Source organism: Opisthorchis viverrini, assembly GCF_000715545.1.
Source record: "Opisthorchis viverrini unplaced genomic scaffold opera_v5_121, whole genome shotgun sequence".
NCBI classification, from domain to species: Eukaryota; Metazoa; Platyhelminthes; class Trematoda; order Opisthorchiida; family Opisthorchiidae; genus Opisthorchis; species Opisthorchis viverrini.
This window is the reverse complement of record NW_008751776.1, coordinates 1,174,359-1,191,791: the sequence shown is the minus strand read 5'-3', so window position 1 is coordinate 1,191,791 and position 17,433 is coordinate 1,174,359. Positions and strand designations below refer to the sequence as shown.

At 44.6% G+C, this 17,433-nt stretch overlaps 1 protein-coding gene across 1 annotated transcript in view; it reads right to left on the bottom strand.

Moving 5' to 3' along the window:
* The window catches only part of T265_06027 (hypothetical protein), a gene marked incomplete at both ends in the record, with an annotated part of 39,883 nt that overhangs the window by 13,689 nt on the left and 8,761 nt on the right, over positions 1 to 17,433 (bottom strand). Inside the window, 6 exons of the mRNA XM_009171186.1 lie at positions 210 to 279; positions 860 to 924; positions 1,020 to 1,340; positions 2,252 to 2,571; positions 10,511 to 10,700; positions 14,310 to 14,574. Coding sequence (XP_009169450.1) covers positions 210 to 279; positions 860 to 924; positions 1,020 to 1,340; positions 2,252 to 2,571; positions 10,511 to 10,700; positions 14,310 to 14,574 — 1,231 coding nt within the window. The remainder of the gene's footprint in view (positions 1 to 209; positions 280 to 859; positions 925 to 1,019; positions 1,341 to 2,251; positions 2,572 to 10,510; positions 10,701 to 14,309; positions 14,575 to 17,433) is intronic.

Here is a 17,433-nt window from a genome sequence, read left to right as displayed (position 1 = left end):
AACAACTAACGTCATACTGTCGCTTGTGCGTGAATGAAAAAAGATGTAATTTGCAAAAATGGGAATATGGTGATAAAGTTTTGAGAATCGTCAAAACGGAGAGTTTTCTAGACCATCAATATGCGAAACAGGGAAGTTTATTCTTCAGTACATTAAGGGGTCACGAGTAATCGAGGTGAATAAACGACACTGTTATGCTAACGACTTACCATTTGGCTCTTTCTTGGGCGTTTTAGCTTGGATAGCTTTAGGTACGTCCACAGATTGCCCATAAAACTCCTATAGAAAAGTGAAAAAATAATGATAACTCAATAAAATGAGGCCATTGGAAACTTGAATAAAGAGCAAAGCGTGCCCTTTTAGTAGAATTCTCCTGACAATGAAAATGGGAAAGCCTCTATAACAAGTCCACACATTTTTCGAACCATGAATGAGAGCATAGGAAAGGACGCGATTGATAAATGACTGGTGATTTACATCCAACTTAGATGTGCTAGTCACTAGATTTAGTAACTACCAGAGTCGTGAAGTTCGGCCCTTCATTCAGGTAACAGCCCAGAATCACATACCTTTTTCGTTGGAACAATGCTTTTCAAAGCATCTCTCTGCTGTTTCTCCGCGTTTCTCAGGTACCCCGTAAAACGGCGGCCTATGGATATTCTATTCACCGGTTTCGATGCACTTTTTACGACCAGTGACTGACGAATAATGAATGATGATCCTATTACTTTTCAGTCAGTGTAAGTCAACCACCACATTGTACTTTGTTAATCAGAATGACAAATGGGTCTAAACTAGTTTATCAGATATAAGTAACAGGCGTCGGTATGAAATGGATGCCATTTGAATGAAAACTTACGGTCCTCGTAGTTGTACTGCTCGATCAAAGTCTTTTTCCTTTAAAGCGGTTGCAACCATTCGAGTCTGGAACATTAATCAAGAGACAACGGGTTGACCATCTGGACAACAAATGTACATATAGAATACGACTAAGTCCTTGGGAATGATGATTCACTAACCTTTTCTACACACCGCATAAGTGGAACGCGTACTGCCTGATTTCCATCCAAACTGATCACACAAGCAGGAAGTTCATGATCCCGATCAGCGTCCATAAGAGCCAACACGGCTTCTGCGCCCATTCGGCTCCCCAGGATTCGATCGAATGCTGACGGACGACCGCCTCGTTGTACGTGACCCAGCACAGTGATTCGTGTGTCGAAACCTAGCTCTGAGACAATGAGCTTGCGCACTTCTTCACACGTGATGGGATTGCACTGCCGATCGATGGCGCCTTCGGCAACCATGATAATGTTCACACGCTGACCGAGATCACGGTTCTGAAACACGATGAAAGGATAGTGGTAAACCCAATTTGAACTCATTATTGTTACGCCGATGAAATGAGTCTGGACGATCCCTCCACTGAGTCAGTAGTATTAACAGGAACAGATCAATAGAGCCAGCCCTTAAGGTGAACCCACCTCTCTATAGAGTCCATCATCATCACCGACAGCATGACATCAGTATTTAATACTGATGCTTTGCTGCCGTAACAAAGAGACTGGACCTAACCGTGGTGCGACGGTTTGTGTACCTTTGTGATTCATTGAGCTATACTGAAGGGTGTCCGTGTGACACTCGCAGTGACTGTCATACGAGGTTGGTCAATGGTTAGAGGTCTGACGAACACAGTCTGCTAGCCCTCCAGGTTGGTGTGTCTTGTTCTGCGAAAAATTGAAATGTACTTGCATTTCCCGCCAAACACTGCTGTCCTGTAGTCAGGCTTTTGAGTCAGTGGTTGAGAACCCTAGTCGTCCTCCTGTCTAGGTCTGGGTGCTCTGGTAATATCCGAGCCCATGTGCACGAACTGTACACTGTAGAGCATATACCAACATTCTGTGTTAACTATAACGTTGTTTGTTACTTGCCTGAATAAAAGCCGAAAAGCCCAGTGGTGGACTGTCTCAGGAGACATTTTCATGTTTGGACTCTCCTGGAGATCGACCCCTTTTGTGAGGGTAGTGGACACTCTGTGTCGTGGCCGAGGTGCCCGTTATAAGCTCTCTCGAGCAGTGATCGCACATTGAAGAGTTTTTCTCGAGAATTGCTTCCCACGGAAGGTCCAAATATTTGGAGGAAGTAAAGAGTTTTTTGGGGCAGGGCTGCCACAAGACGACCTTATCGATTCGGAAGAAACAGGTAAGTGAAGCGAACAAACTGCGAAAACACGACGATGAGAATAACTCACCAGTCGAAGTTTGCCACACATTTTCTCTTTCCAATCATCGGCTGGGGGTAACTCAGGAATGAAAACCCAGTCAGCTTCGCATGCCATCGAAGCAACCAAGGCCAGGTAACCGCAATGTCGTCCCATCACTTCGAGGATGAAGCAACGTTGATGAGAGGAGGCGGTGGTGCAGATGGCATCAGTAGCTTCGATAATCCGATGCAGCGCAGAGTCGGCACCGATTGTCATGTCAGTACCACAGAAATCGTTGTCAATACTGCCCACGAGGCCGACTATATTCAGATGGCTACACTCGGTGGCTTGTTCCTGGTTGATCAGATCTTTCGGTAAACAGAAGAGAGAAAAGTAATTTAAGTGTCTCTAGCATTGTCATTATGGTATAAAGTTACGACGACAGGATATTGTATTCAACGTTATGGTAAACGGCCTGCTATAGTGCATAAAGCGGCCAGCATGTGGAGAAGAGAGTACTCTGACGTCATAAACCATATGGTGGAAAACGGCTACCTACAAGTTATTTGCGGAATAAAGGGCATTTCATTCAGTTGGCCAACACATTGCTCAACCGTTTCGTTTTTCGTGAGACGAGGAAAGGAGGGCAGCAGAGAGATGCTTTGAAAAGCATTGTTCCAACGAAAAGACTAAAACTGACTGCTAGATTCGGCAAGAATGGGCCTAAGAATCCTTGAGTTTTCAGTCTACTTGTCAGGCCGCATTGCTAAACTCAGCGAGCAGATCAACCACCAACGAGTGCACCCGAGCTACCAATATTCCAGCAATACCAATGTTCTGATTACAGATAATTATCATTAGCGATACAAATAGTTCGAATTAAAATGAAGTGAACTGTATACACAGGGGAAGTGAATCCTTTTGGAGCACATAATATGTATGTATGTTGCAGCTTAATTGAAGACCGACTGTCTATGAGCCGAATCGTTTTTTATCTGTGTGCTAAGATTTGTGGATGATGGTAGATGGTGCAAACCTGAGGTGCAAGCGGTTGAGGAGATACATTTCCTTTGGATTTCAAGTTGAATCATCATCATCATCATCACCATCATTGTCAGCTGTAATAACCGCGTACTTGTCGTACAGTGGTTGTAGCTGCCGCAATTTCGTTCACCGATGGTTTGGGGGGGGAGAGGTAGATAGCTGCGCATTGCAGGTGGGAGCTGATAAATTGGTGCGTAAATCCAGCACTGTCAGTGGGCTGTCAAGTGTGGGGGGGTTGGAAAAGGAACTATGCATTGAAGGCAATAGTTTGGATGCACGAGCGCCATTGAGGGCGCGACTGGGCCATATCTGACAATGTCTCTAGCCATTGGTGTGGCCCGTCTCGGGGTCCCCATCCAGGAAGATGGCAGTGACCAGCGCAGCTGAGTTTGCTGGTAATGGCTTTCACACTTCGCTGCCGAGTCATTGTTTGACCGCCTCTGGCTCTCTTCCACCCTTCACGTGGTTGTGCGAAAAGAGCCTTTCGAGAAAGTCGGTCGACTGGCATACGCAGCACGTGGCCAAGCCAGCGCAACCTATGCAGTGTGATCAGTTCATCTATCGAGGAAACTTTAGCACATATCATCATCAAACATACACCCTCTGAACAACTTGGCAGTCTTTGGCTGCAGAGAGATTCTCAACAAGTTCGGAGTTGCTTCACTCACTGATGATTCTGCATTCAAATGCACCTATGTGAAGGCACGTCTTGGTGTGTAGGTGAGTCTACCAATCTGGTTGAATAATATCTGTACCGGGATATCTACCTCGATCCGGACAAAGATGAGAGGACGTAGAAGTCTGAGTGTAGGAAAGCCTGTCTTTTTTTGCTTCAGCATGTTTCGAGGCGTTTTTTTTAAAACGTCCTTCGTATGTAATTTATTATAATAAAGCCCTGGTGAGGAAATTGTATTCACTACCTTCTACCATAGTAAAGGAGGAAAGGCAGCTGTCGGGCGCTACAAACTGAAGATCTAGAGGAGCTGGATAAACTCTGATTCCGAACCAACAACAGTGAGAACGGCTCCGATGTATTGCGCAGATATGACTGTCTTCTTAATCCGACGACTATGACGGCGTTACCGATCACCTGTACTCTGCATGCTTCCCACTGTCTTAAAGGCTACACTTCGTTGTGCAAAAGTTGGAGGTGTACCCCGACCAAAAGCCGGGTGGCGCTGATGCGAGCCGCAGTGATACTTCCCTTATTGCTACGGCGTTCCCGGAAAGCGACAATTGCTCTGCAGGACCAGTGATTGGGGTGACCGGAGAGTAATCCGAGGTTCAAAATATAAGAGAGCTTTCCAGTAATTATTGGAGTATTTGTACCTAATTGACTGTTCCAGCTGCGCATGCATGCGCAATCGACCAAACGTCAAGTGTCTGTTGGAGACCCAGTTCTCGGACTCTGTTAAATGACTAATACTGGTTCCTGGCCTTAGTAGAGAGGACCAGCGGACAACTCGGGCGCCTGCGATTGCCGTAAGCAGTCGAAACGACAATGCACCCACTGTCTAGAATCTAGTACCTTCAAGACTTGTGGTGGTTCGTTTCGAAGAAATCCTCTTGAACTTGACTTCAATGTCTATCTACGTCCCTCGCTTTGCGGATGCGGATGAGCAACTGCAACAGATGACCAACAAGATATCATGAGGGGACTTCTTGAAGGTAGCGGGAAACTAAAAGCGCTCCAGTTGGTGAACGGACGATAAGAAGCAACATACACCTGGCCGGTTTCGGTTGGGTCAGCGCTGTGAAAATGGTGACAAGTTCATCAACTTCGCCTCCCATAAGCAGCTTGCTCTTATCAACACCCCTCTCCATCATCCCAGAAGACATTTACGGATAGGGTGCGCGAAAGATGGGCCTCATCAACTGAGGATTGTGGACCTTATAGAGGGGCGGGTTCTGTAAACGCAGGAGACACGAATCACACGATGGTGCGAATCAGGATTAAAAGTAGGATTGGAAGAAACCAGGATACCACAGAGTTCAAAATAGGGTCTGATATATGAGAACAATGCTCACCCTCGCCAATGTTGTTTGAGTTCGAAATCGGTTAGTCGCTTGAACGGGCATTGGAGGGACACTGTGACGTCCAGTTATTCTATTAAACCTGAATAGCTAACTTGGCATATCACGCAGTGGGGGATAACCTGAGAAGGCTTCAACGCGTTCTGAATAATCTAGCTGTATACACACAACACTCGTAGGGTTGAAAATCAACACGCTGAGGACCAAGTTCTCCTCCACTTGTATAGACATGCCTATGCAGCTTCTCAGCAAAAAGAATGAGAGGACTCAGAAGGTTACAGACTCTAACTATTTTGGTTCCACAGCCCCAAGTAACAGACAGGTAAGGTAGAAATTCGACGGCAAACAGACATTACCCGCTAAAGCTTTGTGAAGCTGAACTCAATTCTGTAAAAGGAACGGTCCTGATTTATGCCCGCGAAATCTGGAGGGTTTTGTCCATTCGTGTCCCTGACACATGGTAAAGGTTCGCTATCTATCTACCACTTATGAAATATGAATACGATAGCGTGGCTAACTACACCAATCTTCACTAATTAAACGACGGCGTTTGCAAAAAATTGGATATCTGTTGCACAAAAACCGCGCCAAAATCTTGACCCCTGAACTATGTCAAGGACAACGTTGTCAACAAGGAGGACAACCCAAAATATGGCTGAGTACGATCGGTGACGGTAAGGAATAGCTCAGTTTCCATGTGGTCTAAGGGTCCCCCACTCCTGGATCAAGGTTTGGGAAGATCTGTCAGCGGGTCGCGTGCCTAGGCAGGGTGTAACCGAGACATTTCCGCAGCTGACTAGTCCTGTCGTCGATGTTTTTTCGGAAGTAGACGTAGCAAGTGAAGACACCTTCTGCTATACCAGCCCATGCCAGATACGTTCTAAACCAAAGTGGTCAACAACCTTTCAGATTACGATAAGGCAGAGAAACCATGAAACTGAAAAAAATTCAATGAGATTTTTCTATGGCAGTGTGGATCACGAGGCCAAGGTACATGAATCGGTCAGCGTACCGACAGTATGGTCCCGAACCGTGCAGAAATTTCATGACGAATAAGTTGTCAAGCTCGGCAAAAAATGAGTAACTAACAAATATAAGCAAGCTCTTGGTATTTCGACGAATTGTCAAACGTCTCCTCGTCACGCGGCGATTCTTGTTCGCTCAGTGGCTTTATTTCTACAGGCAACTGACCACAAACACCCAAGTGAATAAAGACCGAATGCAACACCAGTGTCTTCTTGATGTCAGTAACTAAAACCGTTATTACTACTCTGTAACGAGCGAATAGAAATATTATGTTTATAGTAATTATGCTTCAAAAAAATCAGAACTGACCAAAAAGTATCACTTCGCCATAAAGTAAAGCAAGCATTCGAGATTGTGAGAATGGTCTTGATCTGTTTGAATTTAAAAAAGCATTTAGTTCACTCCAATTGGGCCTGTGATACTGTATAATATGGTGTCATCAAGGAAGGTGAATCGTGTAAACTCTAGGTCACCCAAGAGATAAACACAGAGAGCGAAGACAAACAAATAAATGGTTTGGAAAACGTGCGTGAGATATGAAACAACACAGATCAAATCATCTTCTCCGCTTCACCTGAATGTTTGTCAATTCGGAGTGGCGTCTGAAATAATTCCAATCAGGACCATAAAGCACCACGCCACATATCTGTCGGATGTAGTTGGACACATCTTGTCAGCATGTGCGACCAACTAACACGTGGTTCAACTGGAATAAGATATTCGTGCGTCCAGTTTACCAAGTCACTCTGAAGTGAAGCTTGTTTCAGGTGGCAGTATTATCATCGACAACATAACATCACTGTTCAACACTGATGCTTCGCTGCCGTAAAACCATGATTCATTGTGAAGAAAAGAATAAAAATGGACCGGAAAGGAACTTAATGCTAGCCCAATAAAATCATTCCAAGGTACCTACACCTCCAGAAACTCATTCATGGAATCTGGATAGAAACCGACAATAGTAACGCCATTGACTTCGATTAGCAGCCATATCTTGTAGCGCCTCTAACCTTAAGCAGTGGAGATCATGTGATTTCCATCCTGGAAGGCGTGTCACGCCGAAAGCACCCGCTTTCATACCACTCTGCTAGATCAAGGGTTGGTGTAGATAAGCAGACAAGCCTCAAGATGCTACGCTTTATCCCCCAAAAAAAAGATTTTTGGCATCAAAATGACATGTATATTATACCGAAAACAAGTTTGGTACCTAAACCATTCTATCCGCTGGTCTACAATGCACTATTCCCGGAACTAGTTTATAGCGCTTCCGTTTCGCATTATGACGAGCCTCCCAGGTGAGTTGACAATGTGAAAGCCCACCTGTCAGGCTTCAACAGATGGCTGCTTTCCAGTGAGTATCACAAATGGAAAATGATATTAATGGACGTCAGACTGTTAGTTTTCCACCAGATAGTTAATTCAATACCACCAGATGGCAGCTCCTAGATTGTATTGCTTTGTAGGAGTGTACTGTTCTACTGCAGTTCAGGGGCATGATGAACGAAGCAAACGCCTCGATGGTGGTAGATGAAAGCACATTGACATGCTGTTGTTTGATATCTGAACGCTTGCATTCCCCAGATGTGTCTTGTCAAATGCGAGGGATTACTAACTGTATGCAAACATTTGGTGCCCCAGACCCGGTGGATACGATGGATGGAAGCAAATAAGTTTGAGATTTCAGACTGATACGGAAATCAGTGCATTTCGCAAGCAACTTTCGTTCAAGTAGAAAATAAAATCGACAAAAACTCAGAGACTACGACAATCTGATGTGCCCCAAGAAGCGTAAAACCGGTTGTGATGTGTTGAACAGTTTTCAGAAAAATTGTGAGTAGTTTTTTTTGGAGTTTCAACGTTTTATATTAGTAATTGCCAGGTGGATTCCACTAGTGTATTTCACCGTTTAGGGGAAAATATGCTCGCTGGATGGTGGCGACTTTGCTTGCTTCCAGAATGATCTGCCTTGCGAATCATTTGGACGATGGAGAACATCTACTTAAATGTTCAATTCAAAGGCAATCACACGAACTACATTATCCCAAAAAAGCTAACTTCAGTCTTTCAGCGAGTCCACACAACAGCCCAGCTACGTTTCATACTGTGAGTCACAGGAATGGTTCCCCTAAAACGAGAGTATATGTTAGTGTGATGGAACGAACGGATGCTGGAAACACATCGATAGTCTGACTGGTTTAACCAGTCTTGGAAACCACCAGGTAGACGCAGTTCCCCGATTCCTGTAAACCTCATATTATATTTGAAAACAAAACTGTGTCTAACTTGTTAGTATCTCGAATGTCGTACTAAATGGAAGATGAAGCCGCCCTTGTGCAATATATTCGGTTGAGTAATATCATACACGGCAGATTCAACTGGGAGTCAGTTGGATCTCGCGGAAACACCAAGATAGATGGCAAATAAGAGTAGGTCTCTCTAAATTGTGAGTAGAACACGAGTTCTCTCATAAAGGAAACTACTCACAAGGTTGTTAAAAAATCTTCGAAAATCTTGATGGAAATATACTGCGATATACCGAATATCGTACCAACTGAAATATGAGACGGCCCGTGTGCAGCACATTCAGTTGAAGAACATCATAAACGAGAGATTCAGTTGAGTCTCTCGTGAAAACCAAATTGATTTGCAAACGTGTGTATTGGTCGAGACGAGTCTCTTACATACACAGTCGGAGGGAGCAGACGTCTAGCAAACGTGCAGTTTAACACATCTCGAAACGTGTGACTCGGATACTGTCATAGCAATTAGCGGGCAGGTCAAAGGTCAAACGGTGACTACACTATCAACTGTCAAGACTATCTTGGAAACAAACCAACAAGTTGACCTAGTGAACTCTTTCAGAGTTTCATCACAGAACACAAATTCTAGGTTTTTAAAGAACGATGATGAAGCCCGTCTAACCCGTCGCTGTGCACAAAAGCCCTAGAGAGGTCAAAATTTCAGCGGTCAAGTGAACTAGGACAAGTCCATTCACGAGTGTCGGTATTTTTTATCGTTGTGTTTTACGTTCCCCACAATGAAAGCAATGTTAGCATATCGATGCAATGGGAACTGTCAGTTTTGATGGGAAGAACGGCGTACTTGTCGTACGGTAGTTGTTGCTGCCAGAGTTTCGTTCATCGATGATTTGGGGATGTGGGGTAGATTACTGCGCAGTGGAGGCGGGAGCTGATCAATTCGTGCGTAAATACAGGGTTGTTTTTTGAGTGGGAGGATTGGGAAAGGAACTATGCATTGAAGGCAATAGCTTGGATGCCTGCTTGTCATTATTCACCAAGCTCAGTACACTATTGAAACCGGGGCTCGACCGAGTGGTGCAAATACACGTTGCGTTCGAAGAATATCGAAGTAAACAACATAGGGAGTCAGTAGAAATCACTGGAAAGGGACTTCAAGATCACCATCGAGTAACAAACGAACAATCTTGAAGGAAGATATGACGCGACTGGCCCCCAATTCCGTGGACTCCTGAAGGTAGATGATACAAGATGATGTTCAGTCGTGTTTTTGGCTGTTTGAAGACATGCGCATCTCATTGTTGATAATCGCTTCTTAGGACACTGGACTTTCTTGGCAAACCTCCACATTTTTTCTTCTGCCACTGAATTACCAGTATTTAGCACCGATGTATTGCTCTCTGTCTTTCTCGAGTCTGCCTTGACTAGCTCACTAGTGATTGTTCAGAAAGACGACAATTTGGCCGACGAGTATTCTGCGATATCCAACTATAACATGACTCCTATTGTCCACATTGATGAGTGACTTTAATGACCTTAGAAATTAAGACAATGTAACGGTCTGCTTCAAACGTAACGAGTGTTGGAACGTAAAGTTCACTGGGTGGTTAAATCATCCTTGGAGCAGTTGAATATACAGTAGCGCACAGACTTGTGTTATTGAAAATTGTCATCTGTCCATCAAATCATATGGGTTCCTATGATTTTTTCATATACAATGGAGAGTTCATGGGATAGAATCACTGCATGGGGGGAATCGTGGAGATTGATAGATGCTCTCAAAATAAACAGGAGTTTCCAGAGAAACTTGGCCGTGGACTGGTTTCTTTTCGAGATTCCCTACTGGAGAATATTGTATTTACCTGGAGAACTTTTAGGTAAAGGAGGGATAGAATCTAGTTGCGCTCAAATAAGAGGACGAATAAAAATCAAATGACAAGCTTACGTTTGGCTACCAACTCTTCAAGCAATGAAGGCCATTCAATGCGAAATTCATTCGCTCCTGTCAGGGAACCATCCCCACCGATGGCGACTAGATTGGTAATACCATGGCGGACCAGGTTGTGCGCTGCCTTCAGACGACCCTCCCGTTCACGAAAGTCTTTACAGCGGGCGGATCCAATCACCGTTCCACCCTTTAGTAGAAAGAAGGCAACAAACAAGCAAATGCTAAGATTGTGAAGGAGAAGAAACAGATCAGTGTGAATGTCAGGTGGGAACCAGCACCAGTTCAATACCGCTATGAAACCTCCGAACCAGGGAAAACTAGACGACACCTGAATGTACATAGGAAGGCGCAGTGCAAACTTTATCTGCATCAGCAATCTAGCCCCGCTCAAAATTCTCTTTACCACAGCCCAGTTACGTATCAAAATGGCAACATAGTTGAACAACTCAACTTTTGATTCTATAGAACGTTGGCAAGCATCTATGCAATGCTTGCCTACTTTCGGATTATCATCTCCTCGGGCAGAATTAGTTGGTTACAGAAGTGTTTCGGATGCAGGTTTTCCAGGCGCTGACTCGATGTACACTGTAGACGATCCAAGCAAGCAAGACCAAGTTATGCCAACCTTTGGTTAACGCATTTGTACGCAATTTGGCAACAGGTATCTGGGACCAAACAGAAACAAACTCGATATGGAGCAGACTATCAGGGGAATGCGATGCTCCCCCCTAGTAGGTTGTGGAACGTAGCAGGCCGGGTAAAGTATTGATGTGACAGAGGGAAAGAGGACCATTAGGCTGTCTATCGGATGACAACATTTTTATCTATCCGAGCGAGTCGTGTACCGCATCTGGTCACCACTTAACGCAGCTAGCCTTCAAAGCCATCCTACGAGAGTTGGGCGAAGTGTCTGAGTTCAGGTGTATACTAGTCCGGTGGGATATTCATTCCTGAACGAAACAAGAATGCAGCAACTGCAATTAGCTCTTGTGAGGTTGAACTGTGCTTCCCGGCTGATCCAGTCGCATTGGGAATTTCTGGCTACCCGGCTTCCTACCATAAAGCAAACACACCGGGTATGGACTAGTCGAGCAGCCGGGAACATCTGTGTGTCAACGCCATCGTCTTTGGTGCATGGCTGTCAGAATTCTCAACAATTTAACAAAACTTGATTTCGCTGACTCCTTTATTCCTATTTTCCCGGCTGATGAAAATACACAGGCCGGCAGATGATCTATAGCTGACAGACTGAAAGATGTGTCTGATGGCTAGTCTGGTCAGTGAAATTTTCTTTACACTGTATTTCAGATGATTGTATAACCAATGCCAAACTCATCACATTCAACACCAGTAATTCCCTAAGAAAAAATATCAATGAGAAAAGAGGCATTCAGCATCCTCCGGTGTCTGCTCGACAGAACGACGCCCCATGTGATGGCCGGCGGGAAATCCCGTACATTCCAGCCAGAACCTTATTGAAGAGTCGTTATCCTTGCCTTCAGTCAAGACCCTCAAACAAATGAAAGCAAACAAGACTTTGTCGAAAGATGTGCCTCGTGTCTCGCTAAATTAAGCACATTCGTGAATTCAACCTGTTTTTTAATCAAAACAGCACGTTATTGAATTATACCTCAGCTACGACCCAATCTACGGTGCCGGCGACGTTGGCCGATGGAATGATTGATTGACACATCTGCACGGTATAAACCATCCCACAGTCCGATTTAATCGTTTCATCAAACATCCTCCCAGGGTTAGGATTTTGCTTTGTGATTCGAATACGAAACCATACAAAGCAAAACTAAAATCAGGACCACCATACAAAGCCCTCAGGAGATGAAATTCAGGGTGCAGTGGGGCACTAAGTTGCCGATCCTACTTAGGAAAACCAAAAACGTGGAAAACCAGAATCGCACCAGGCTTCATCGAGAGACTCCAAAGACATTCCCGACCTGTTTGCCTCAAAATTTTGTGAATCATTCCGCCATCATCTTGTCAAGTTTGTGGATGAGATTCCATCCGAGATTTACCCGGTCCTTTTGCAAGGCAGCCATAGATGTCTGTACATTTACCCACTGGCATACTCTGTGGGATCTCAGTCCAGTGGGGGCCAAGTCTAAAAGTTGTTAGGAGGGGCGAAAGAGAGGCCGAGTGATAAAAACGTTTACGGGTACTCGATCTATGCACCGGCATTCCTCGGTTCCAGTCCNCGACCTATGCACTGGCATTCCTCGGTTCCAGTCCCAGCTACCGGCATCATCATGCAATCTTCTTCGTTCCTGTCCCAAGGCTCGCCATTTCAGTCCACGAAAAAAGGGAGCTGTTGGAACCAGGTCTTCGAGCAAATAAAGAGTAAATAGCAATGTCTGGGACCAGAGTCTTCGACAAAAGTTTCACAGGTTATGTCTAGATGTAGGTGCTGAGAGGAACAATAAAGGAGTACATCTGAGCGCAGAACATTGCATCGGCCTGAAGAAGTCAGTGGAAGCACTTTAGTACGCACCTATTGCACAACGTCATTGTGTGAGTCATCTGATGGCGTTGGCAAATGTTTTGTCTGGTGACCAATTAACAAACATGGTGTTATTTGGCATCTTGAATAGCTGTTATACCAACATACTCGAACTTTGTGAGGAGGAACCTAAGATAAACCTTACAGTCCCGCCCATTTTCATAATTCAAAACTCTGTTTGAAAGGTACAGCGACCGTCCTAAAGAGCAACAGCAGAGGGTGATCAATAGCTCAACTCCAGAAGTCCCTCACTTATAAGGGAAATACGAAGCTTACTAGAGACAAGGTGTAAATCCCTATATAACACGCCTCTCTAAAGAGTCAGCTCATTTACGGTGACCGCATCCTGCTGTTTATGCCGATTTCCCGGTTGTGACCTTAAGGAACGGATGCTCAACTCTTGAAAGACCAACAGACAAAATTTTTAACTGCTCCTCCTCTAAAAATCGTTCAGCCGTAACACCCTTCCGGTACCTAGCTGCCATGCCACTCAAAGGAAGCACGAGGGCTGAGATGCTGCTAGGTCGTTCAAGCCTAGACAAGGGAAGTCGAGAGGCAGAGGTGGGGTTCGAACCACGGACCTTCTGATTAGCAAATCCGCGCTCTCACAATTAAACCATCTCGCTCCTCCTCTAAAATCAAACAGTTAACCCGAATAGTATGAAATAGTTTAAAATGAAACAACCTCCCGTCCAGGAGTAACCAAATTTAGACGGTTCTATTGGTGGCGTTTGTAGGGAAGCTTTACTGTCATTCATGATAATTCCTCAGAGAAGTTCAACTTTTGAAAGGTACTCCAGTGACCAACAAACTTCCTCATATTTTGAGAGGCCAGTGTAAGTCCAGGCTTACGCACGTATTTATAATTAAGGTTTCAAAATAGACCCGGTATTGAGTTTACTCGGTAAAGGAGTGGGTCATGCATGCATACTCAGCCGCCCAACACCACAGATATCTGAACTCGTTCGACCATCCATCCTTCCATGGAATCAATCAATCAGTCATGCAACCAATCAGTCAATCGATCAGCTGATCAATCAGTCAATCACTTGCTCAGCTGTAGCATCTTTCGGCGCAAGCGTTCTATACCACCAGGAGTAACCATAGGGACTAGAAATACAGGTTGCTCAGCGATTAGAATCGACTAGCCCCAACATATCTGCAAACTCCTTTTGTTACCAAGTAAATCTAGGACACGACTGTGCCTCTGATCAGTGATGCAACCATGCCATCCACCAACATGAGGTGGTGTGCAATTGACAGACAACCGCAAGGTGGACTTACCTTCTCGATGATGTTGGATACATCCGCCCATCCGGCCTCCACTATATTTTCCCCACCATCTACCATACCTTGATATCCTTCTCTGATGAAAAACACGCGGCAACCGCAATAAATGCCCATACGAACAACAGCACGAACCGCCGCATTCATACCCTGAGCATCGCCTCCACTGGTAAACACAGCGATTGCTTTTCCCCTGAACTGACCTCGGGCAACGTATTTGCCCTCCATGCCTGGTTGGACCATGGTTTGACGGCGTTCAAACCTAGTGGTGATGAGGACAAATTTGAGGAGTGAAACACGAAACGTTGGACAATAGTCACACTAAAAAGAGTTGGATGAGCAGATAATGTGTGGTCAAATTAGGATACCAGTCAATGATGTGTAATATACGAAGCGATTTGGTTATGAGGGGGTGAAACACACAAACCAAATTTTCAACGTCACCAACCATTTCGATTGATCAAACAGCGAATAGTAAACAAGCAATTGCACGGCAGGAAGTGTCCAAACGAACATATACACACCACATAGGTTGACCTCAAAACCTGTGATTAGGCGATAATCGAAACGTATTGCATAAAAACGGGGACCGAAAGTAGACAGCGCGAGAAAACACACAGCCAAAGGTTGAGGGCGGCTTGTTGTGTTTCACAGGAATAAACAGCGTTCTGTCTGGCAGTCGACTGAAAGGAGTGCCGTTGAATCCAATAATCAAGAAGATCGAATAATCAGCATGAGTGGTATTACGAATCAAGGATTTTGTCATCGACGAATGAAGTCTCGGGTGATGATCATCAGCGATAGATCGTCTGAGAGGTCTCCTCAGCAGGTGCGTCACGAGTTGGGACGTGAGAGCTGTCCTTGGTGGAAGGTGGCTCAGATGCAACAACACCATTGACCGAATCACTATACCAAGCATGTCAGTATCCCCACATTACTGTGCTTCCATTCCGAAGGCTTTTCCATTCATGGAGTACATTCCAACTATTATTTCCCGGCATTCGACATAATTCAATGCTTCTGGTTGCTAAACAAAACGTCAGAATTCTAGAAGATTTCGGAAATTCACCTTTTTGTTCTGAAAATTCTAGCATCAAGATGCTTATAGAAATTGCAACAACGAACGTTAGGACTCAAGAAGCGAATAAGAGTAGTACAAATGTGAACACAGACAAGGCTTCTTCGCTGAACCCGACATCCTGGATCTAAACAGATTTCCATCTATACGAGCCCGTAGTGAGACAAAGTCACAGGAAACTTTGATGGCTTTGTTTCCGAATCTCTTCATACTATCAACGACACTTGGAGATCTCAAGTGAATTTGTCTAAATCCAAATTATTTCTGGGATCTGTAACGAAGATTTTCGACACTTACAAAGTGTGTTCTCAGAGTGTTCTTTTGTTAGTCTTTCGGAAAAACCCGGCACTGCTAAAATCGCGTAGAAGTCTACTGTTCACTGGCAATCGGTGCTTCAGGCAAACTGGGTAACGGTTGAGGTTACGCCACCTGAAAATCCCTTGGTTTCATAGGAAAAGTAACTGAAGGTAGGATGGCGTGCACACAAGGCCTGCTGTTTTTCTGCTATTCGCTGCCATGCTCAGCGACAAAACGGTTCACAGTCCAAACCTGATTGCTATTCAATTGGTTACCGTCACCATCAGCGTACAATGACCAAAGGACGGCCATTTGCAGAATATACCTTGTGAAACTGGTAGACTCAATGGTCGTTTGCGATATTATAAGACGGCGTAGCGTTTTAGCAAACAAACCATCCGGCGTAACTTTTGGGATCGTCAAATCCTGATGTAAAATATGCCATGCAAGATTTTTCTAAATACTGAAACTATTGACTGATGTAGTGGGATACAAAAAATCGGATGCATAACATAAATGGACGCTGCAATTACACTGGTGAGTCACATAGTGAGTTTCCGTTTGCGACAACTGTGCAGCGAAAAATTAGTGTCTGTGCCTTAGTTGGTTCGAACTATATTAGGTCACTCAAGCCCACAGTTCAAGTCAACCACCACCGATATAGTGAAGGGAGCAACCAGGCACCACGATGAACAGTAGACGAAAAGCTTGTCGCCGCCAAATACAAGAATGGTGCGGAAAGGCTTGATCCACACATGCGACCGAGAAGATCGCTCTCATCCGCATGGGTAGCAGTGGCAAACGGGTACACAAGAGCTTCTAGGCTGCCAAAAAAAGTCACTATCAAGAAGCCAAATTACCGAAGACTAAGAGGGCTGGGGACAAAAAGACCTTATCGAAATCCTAATGTCGTCACCAGATTAGATCTACTAAGGACAAGGGCAGCCGAGTGACTGTGCTCGAATGGTCCGGCCACATCCTTAGTGGGCATGTTAGAACATCAATACTGAACAGTTATTGCACGGAAAAGACAGCCTCGAGTAGCACAAGAATTCCTTCCTTTATCATTCAACCTATCAGAAATAAGCCATTCTCATGAATCAGAAGATGTTATTTGTGACGAACATGTGGGGAAACTTGTATTAGGAAAGAACAACCGAAATAGTAGAAGCTAGTTCCTCCAGATTATTCAGTGTCTTGCACAGAAGCTTAGATTGAAGCATTCACTACAAATCCATTCTGTCAATTAACACAGCTTCCACTAGACAGAGGATGACTTCTGACCAAGTTACGCCCTAAAAGGCCGAGTTACGAACGGAGAAAGTAGTCAGGTCAAATCAGGCAAGCAAACAAGGGCTTTGTGTACACATGAGGTGAATTTCCGGCAGTGGTGCTAAAAAAGGCTATCCGCAAGGTCCAGCTAACCGATACGGTGTGCGAAAAGGAGCAGTAACAGTGACCTCCGTCACTTGAGGATTTACTTGTGTGATAACGGAACGATAGTTCGTTAATTCAGACGGGAAAATTATGGAAGAAGTATACTCAGGACAGTGGACAATCACTGTCCATATAGAAGAAGCGGTAGTAATGGTATGGCTGTACGGCCAATGCCCCGACCCATATTGTTTAATCAAAGTTTTCTCAAGCTGCATTTAGCTGAAACATTGTCTCTAAAACCTTGGAGAGCTGAATCAGGGCTACATGATAAAACTCTCGAGGAAATTAAAGACAACCACCATCGGCAAT